A 7,595-nucleotide genomic window follows, 5' to 3' on the forward strand; every position below is an offset into this window, starting at 1 on the left:
TGGTTAGTGCTGAGCCCTCGGCTGTTAATTACTCTTCCAAACTTAATGTTCTCAACTGTACAATTGTACCATCAAGACCTACATGTACATTGTGTTGGGCTGTATTCTTCAATTTAGCCCAATGAGCAAATCATGTTTTTTGCTGCCATCAAAACACTGATAATTTGAATGTAACAGGATTATCACAGGTTACGACCAGAAGCCTATTAGGTACCTGATAGGCTTCTGGTTAGGATTGAATGGTCTGGGAAAAATAAAATTCTTGAAGGTCAGGAAAAATGCCAGGGTTTTTTTTATTTTGGGTCGGGAAAAATTGACAGTTTGAAGAAGTCAGGGAAAATTGGAATACTACTGGTACCACTGATTTCATACAATTGATGGCAGGAAGAAACATTTCAGGGCAATGTGATCTCAGCTGTTTTTTTTTCTTGAAAGTGGAGGTAGGAGGCCACCACTATATCTGGCATTTTGTATACATTTGGTCAGGGAAATGTTATTTTTATCAGGGAATTTTGAAAACAGATGTCTGTGGCAACAATGAGTAAACACACTTCAATTTTCACAATGTAATAATGAATAATTATTTTAGACTCGACATCTTCTACATTTCCAACCTTTTGCAGGTATCAAAACAGTCTGAATTGACTGGCTGTGCCATCATTGTCTTATTTTGCTTATTCATGTAGAAAATCCTTGGGGTAATTAAATAAAGGATTGTATTCTTTTGCTATTGGTGCCATTGTGACAGACACAATTCAAAAACCAAGAAATATGGACTGAATGAACAGCAACTTTATTGATAACAACACACAACTGCTACAAACTAACTAATGTAAACTAACTAAATGAACAAACTAACTTACATGTACAAGTACAATTAATCTTTTTATGTTTTAACTGATAACTCAACACCACAAAACTACAATATCGGTTATCGCTTCATTTTTTGATATTGCAATATTTAACAATTATTCGCCGAAGGCGAAGTTATTATTCAACAATAATCACTGAGCCTGAGGCGAATAATTGTTTTAGTATAATTTTCAGAGGTGAATATCAAAAACTGCAAAATAACAATAGAAAACACGAAAACAACAAACAGAAAAGCTCGCTTGCATACCTGTAAACCAGTTTAATTCATCGAATGAAATCATAATTTACACTCAAGTTTTAGCAATAAAACGGAACAAACCAAACACTACGAAAAAGATAGATATCTGGTACCTTTGTTTAATTGTTGGTGACTTCTGAGCAATTGTGTGAATCCTCTCCAAATTACTAGCAGAAGAGAAGAGAACTAAATATGTTTTGACAGTCGAGCTGACTGAGCACATGGCCGTGTGCGATTTCCAAAACCACCATGTTTACGATCAATTCTAACGCCTTGAAAACCATCTCTTGAAAATATTTTCGGTCCAAAAGCCTTGGTAGTAAATTTGCAAAATTCCCAATGCTTCAAATATCCAGGATTTAGAGTGATTTCTTCTAAATGAGGGAAATTTTCATTCAGCAAATGCTGCCATGTTCACTGGCCTGGATGACAAACGTGGCATGGCTTAGTAGCCAAACCTTCAGATGCAATATTCACCGCCTAGCGCGGTGAATATTGCGACATAGTCCGAGCTTCTCGACCAATCAGAATTGAATTTACCTCTGGAAATTATACTAATAATATATATTATTAATACCAAAGAGTACTGTTTATTATGATTTCTTAAAATAATTAATGTAAGTAATTTATATCCTGCATTAATTTTTAGAACTACTAAGTTAATGATGTACTAATTAAGTGACTTGGCAAAAAAGAAATGAAAAAAGGCCAACTTTTGAGCCAGTTTGAAGGCTTTTGAAAGTGCAAAGGGAAGCAATCAGAGTGGCACAAAAAGGTTGGATTGAAAATCAATCAAAATTACACTAATTACAAGCTATAAATTTCAAGCATGCATGCTTGTCTGTTTCATGCATAGTCACATAATTTATGACTGAAGTTAACACCTACAATGATAATATTGTTATACTAAATAAGAAATTCATCAAATGAAATGAAAAACTGAAAACAGTCTTCATGTACATGCACATCTAGCTCACAGGCGCAGTTATTTCATGTACATGATACAAACATTTTTCTTCTTCTTTTACAATGTAAATACCATTCAAGTATTATAATAATGTGTGCTTTACATTAACACCTTTAATCTCTTTATTCATGAGTAAAAATCAGACAGGAGCAATATTATTCAATGGTGTATGCCATAAAGATGAAATGTGAATCATTTGGGCACAACTCGTGTCCTGGCTTCACCGTCTCAAAACCCATAAACATGAAGGTACGCATCAAGCTTGCTGCAAAATACAATCAACAGTACAAAGGGTATTAAGTTGTGGTACAATAATTATACCATAAAGGAGAATTCTCGATGGTCGATGAGAGTATAGACCATGAAAGTGACCTCAGATTACGCTACGCACAAGCGCAGGCTAAAAGATGTGTAAGTTTGATGTTATAGTGCACTTATCTTACCTCTGTCTTTTCTATTTTTTAGAAGACCAACAAACACATGAGTGCAGTGCAAGTGCTCCTCTGCATACTCAAGCAGTGAAATGAAGCTGCAGGAATAACAAACAACAATTAAATTTGTTGGAATGTCAGTAAGGTGAGGCCTTTCACGGGGAAAGCTGTGTATCAATGTTGCATGTTTCTGAGAACTGATGTCGCCTAGTTAACAGCTGTAAATGTCACAATTGTTTTCCCATTTTGTTGCTGTCGCATTTCAGTACCGTGATGATGTCGCTGTTTAAATGTTCCTGTGTTGTCTGCTGCTTGTCGCTTTAATCGCTTGGAAGGCCTCTAAGGTGGCCTCCTCTGACTGACAGTTATAAATAAAGTGTTTTAAATACCATTCTTTGCCTCCAGGAGGAATCTCTCCATGTGGCACTTCTACATAGAGCTGGTCATTTTGTAACACAGCCCTCCACTCTGCTACACCATGTTCACCACTTTTAAGATGAAAGTTGTAGAGTAATGACTTTGATGATAGCTCATCATCTTTCTCTAATGTTATTTCTGAATTCTGTAAAGAAAAAACAAAAAAACACAAGTTAACCTAGCAAACATTGCCAAAGACAAATGGTTTTGTTGAGTAGTACATGTACATACTTTAATAGTAATCTTTTTTGAACACAGTTACATGGAAGCAGGATATTAGCAACCCCCCCCCCCCCCCTTCCCCAAAAGTATTGAACCCAAACAAGCCTTTAACCTCTCTTAACTAGTAACTACTCTCATTACTAGCAGCAAGCAGGGATGTGCAGTGGTGAGTGTGCTTGCCTCCAATCAATGTGGCCCTGTCCAGTTCATATCCTAGACCCAGTGTCATAATAAGTGGATTGATTCCAACGGTTTTTCACCAGGTTCTCCAGTTAGATAGATAGATAGATAGATAGATAGATAGATAGATAGATAGATAGATAGATAGATAGATAGATAGATAGATAGATAGATAGTTTATTAATACAACTTTGCAACCTAAAAGGTTGAATTATGTCATATTTACAAATTTATAAAGCGATAAAAACTAACGATAAAATGTAAAAATATTTAAAGAACTATACAAGAGTGATTAAAATCCAAACTTAAGTACATTAGAGAGAGACAATAAAACTATTTCTAAATCTACAGTATTAGTCTTAAAAACAGGGTTAAACTGGCGTGACTTTCTGAGGTTATAACTACTAAGATTCCGTGGGGGCATACAGGGGCATACATGTACACTTTCAAATTCCAATTAAATCTGAAACAGTGCTTGAAGAGTGCTATATGGATATGCCACTGGCAACATCCTATTTTCAATATTTTATTTTATTTTCTTGTGGGAGGCACAGTGACCTAATGGTTAGCGCACCGAACTTTGGATCGAGCAGTCCAGGTTCAAGGCCTGGCCAAGGTAATGTGTTATGTTCTTGGGCAAGAAACTTTACTCTTGAAGTGCCTCTCTCCACCCAGGTGTATAAATGGGTACCGGCGACATATTGCTGGGGGGGGGACCCTGTGATGGACTCGCATTCCATTCAGGGGTGAGTAGAAATATTCCTAGCCACTTAATGCTACAGAAACCTGGATGAGCTCCGGCAAGTATGGGCCACTTGGCTCAAGGCTTCCTTATTTTAGTTTCCACAACAAATTTGGCAATGTCTACCAGAGTATTCCCTTAGAACATGCCAGACTGAACTCTCAGGAATGTAATACTGTAACTAGGGATAATACCGATGGCTGGGGAATGGTTACGCCAATATTTAATATTAAGTTAACTTAGTAGTGAAGGTGTAACTTACAGCAAAAAGCTGGAGGAAGGATATACCGTCCTCATCATCATCACCCCCTCCTCCACCCTCTCCAGAACTTCCTGCCTCATCATAGCGAACATCAGGTACCCCAGTCCATCCACTGTCGCAGCTTATAGTCACGATGCACTGCTGGCTCCCTAGTAAATTAAAGTACACAGTAAATCACTCTGATGAACAGGTTGGTTTTAAACAAATAGTAAGGAAAGCTTTGCTGAAACATGAACCTCAGATAACAGATGTCCTTTCATGGGTATAAAAGGTGTTCCGTGTAAAACAAAAATCCTAAAAATAATAATTAAAAACCAGAAAATTAAACGTCAATAATATGCCACACTAAGATCCCACTCAGTGTCCAAGGTTAGAACTAATATCAAAAATTGAATTAGTCTGCTGTGACCAACCAGAAGCAAGCTATTCATACATGTTATTATTATTATTATAGTATACATAATTTCGCAGTGCATTGTTTAGACGTCTCCTGTGCAGGGAATGCACAAGTCACAGCGTAAATGCAATTCAATTTGGCATAAACTTTTATCATCATATTTTAGCAGATTTTAGTAAACATTTTCGTCCATCTCCCAGGCTAAGAAAACATGAACTTAACATGGATTAACGCGATAAAAAAGTTAAGAATGAATGAATGAATCATGACAATACACAGGGAAGATTAATGAATACTGATATTGCAGATATTGGCACGGATACAGATGTCAAAACAAGAAGTCAGCGGCTCTGTAGCTACTTGAAAGTGCAGTATTCGCGTCATGTTCAACATCGGGTTGAGTAATACAAAAGTTATAGCTTTAGGGGTAGTACAAGTCACATAACAAGCGAATGACTGTCATATAAACCTCAAAAGAAGAATAAATTAAATGCACGCAATGTTGCGTTTTAACATGTAAAATACGTACAGGGCTGCTTGGCGAATTTCCCTGGATTTTTTGGATTAGAATTGTGATTTTCCTTCGTCTTGTGCGGCGAAATTGTTAACAAGTCGCTGCCGAAGCAGACTACTGACAATTTCGTCAACTATAACACGTTCAAATAGGGAAGAAAACTCGAACAACGACCACCGCTAATCACTTTCCACTACGACAAAAACATGGAAGATGTCTGCTGAATCAGGATGGACCGGATATAGCATGCTTTGCGCGCGTGTTTGGTGCCCAGTGTCTTTGATGCTCGACTCGTCCTGGGGCACGAGAGGGACTCAACTCGAGGGATTCTTTTGCCTGACAGTGAAATTTTTTGACCGATTAATCTGTCAGTTGGTGTCAGTCTTCGCATTTATCAACCTAATAAGATTCAATTTCCTTTTTTACTCTCCAAGCAACCGAAGCTTAATTAAGCCTGCCGCACACTAGAGCAACTAGCTGAGCCACAGGTTTCCCAAGCTCAAAAGTCGTGTTTTTGATGTGTTTTTTGAGAGCCCTTCGGGCGGCCGACTCTACATACGTGGTGTATGCGACAGCTTGTGTATATAAAGAAATGTATGGGAAAATCACGGATTCTCTAAAATCGGGTAAATAACTATCTATTTTGAAATACAGTTTACCTACCTCAAATGTAAATATCTTGTAAATTGGAAATAAGTTTAGTTAGTATTCGTATTTATCTTAGTGTTAGTTTTGTTATGATTATTTCTTAGGTAACTTAAACACGACCACATCAGCTATGCTGTAAATTTATCGTGTCTAAATAAAAGATATTATTATTATTATTAATGTGTCGCTTACTTGTGTCTTGTGCCGAATTTGAAGTCATTCCGACGCCATTTAGCGAAGTTATACGAAGTCGTTGTCTCCCCTTCTAAAAAGAAGGACTTTCGTTCCAAGCAGAGAGGGACTGGGTCGCTTTTAAGAATCTAAGAAGGAGTCATCACAAGGGAAGCCGGAGAGCTTCGACTGTATTAGTACACTGACACTTATAAACTACCGGGTAGTAAGCGAAAGTGATAGATATTTTGCGAAACTATAAATACAAAGTAAACGTAACAAAACGTTTCTAAAAAGGCTATAATATCTACATGCACGTGATTCTTCGTGCTTAGCTTATAGTATTCAAAGTGGAATGTTTTTCTGTTTACTCGACTTATTAATTAATACGAATTTAAACGCAGATTTATTTAGCTACCATTTTCGGAAAAAACAGCTTGCAAGTTCGGGTAACGAGATATTGTTCTCTTAAAGTATAGATGGTTTCCGCCTAACATTCGAGCAATACAGGCAAAAATAAAGTTACCACAGAGATCTCATAACATGGTAACAGATTGAGTACAGCTAACAAAAACCAACCAAAACTTTAGCTCTCAAGCTGACCCCGCCAGAGAAAAATGAATTTGAAGTTACCTACATTTCAGTTAAAACAGACGTTTCGTGCCAGTTTAAAACAAAATGGTGCGCGTTTTAAACATTTTTACGAGGTTTGACTTTAATTTTCTCGAGAATGCTTTAGAGTTTAATCACGGGGTCACTAAGACAAATGAATTTCAGTGAGATGTTTCAAATAGTATGTAAAATGTTACCGTACTATGAGTAGGTTTTTGGTACTTAATTTTTGCATTCGTTGCTCGAACTTTCAGCGGAATCCGTCTTAATATTCCGCTAGAAAATCCGAAAAGATTCAACTACATTAGTTTACACAAAGGCATTTAAAAGGCCCTTAACGATACGGGAAAACAATATAACGACATTCCAAGACTTCGTTGCATTGGGTGCTCCTAAAACAAACCTAAAGCAAGCAGGCTACTTGTTACCCAGTGGCTGATGTTTTTACCCGTCGATCATAATGCACAAAAATACCGCGCTCTTTGGGACTGGTATCCGTCAGCATTACAGTAGGGACCTAGCTTTAGATCGGAGACCGAGAACGAGGTTGAGTACAAGTACGACTTTTCAAACCTAGTGCTTATCAGTGGCGGATCCAGACCTTCAGCTAAGGGGGGGGGGGGGGGGGCGCTTGACTATGAATATTGAATTCTGCGAAGAAAATTCCGGCACTTCAAAGAAAATGTGCTATTTCCGAAAAAATAAGGGGGGCCCCGGGCCCCGCGGCGCTTCAAAGTGGATCCGCCACTGCTTATGCTTTAGATTATCACATTTCGCACCAATCTCGAATGATAATTTTCTTTTCGATTTTCAACTGGTCAGCAACAGGTGGGAACGTAGCTGGATTGAAGTGGTACTCGTACTCAATCTTCCACTCGTGCCCCGAACTGAAGGTCCCTAATAGCAGGTGCACGCCTGCCT

At 37.8% G+C, this 7,595-nt stretch overlaps 1 protein-coding gene across 1 annotated transcript; it reads right to left on the reverse strand.

Moving 5' to 3' along the window:
• Window positions 1-772: 772 nt before the first annotated feature.
• On the reverse strand, window positions 773-7,179 carry LOC144648567 (ornithine decarboxylase antizyme 1-like). Its single transcript, XM_078508093.1, has 6 exons — window positions 7,123-7,179; window positions 5,259-5,376; window positions 4,333-4,481; window positions 2,899-3,071; window positions 2,522-2,607; window positions 773-2,343 (listed from the first exon to the last, which is right to left on the reverse strand). Exons 1-6 carry the CDS (start codon window positions 7,177-7,179, stop codon window positions 2,234-2,236), a joined length of 693 nt encoding a protein of 230 aa, XP_078364219.1. The 3' UTR covers window positions 773-2,233.
• Window positions 7,180-7,595: the final 416 nt, after the last annotated feature.

Source organism: Oculina patagonica, chromosome 4, assembly GCF_052425735.1.
Source record: "Oculina patagonica isolate OP01 chromosome 4, crgOcupat, whole genome shotgun sequence".
Lineage (NCBI taxonomy): Eukaryota > Metazoa > Cnidaria > Anthozoa > Scleractinia > Oculinidae > Oculina > Oculina patagonica.

Excerpts from the sequence above, each read along its gene's own strand:
- LOC144648567 (XM_078508093.1), bottom strand. The coding sequence starts at position 7,179 with ATGCTGACGGATACCAGTCCCAAAGAGCGCGGTATTTTTGTGCATTAT. Across the intron at positions 4,482-5,258 it reads GAAATTCGCCAAGCAGCCCT|GGAGCCAGCAGTGCATCGTG; the intron begins GTACGTATTTTA and ends TTAATTTACTAG. Across the intron at positions 2,608-2,898 it reads CCTCCTGGAGGCAAAGAATG|CTTCATTTCACTGCTTGAGT; the intron begins GTATTTAAAACA and ends TTATTCCTGCAG.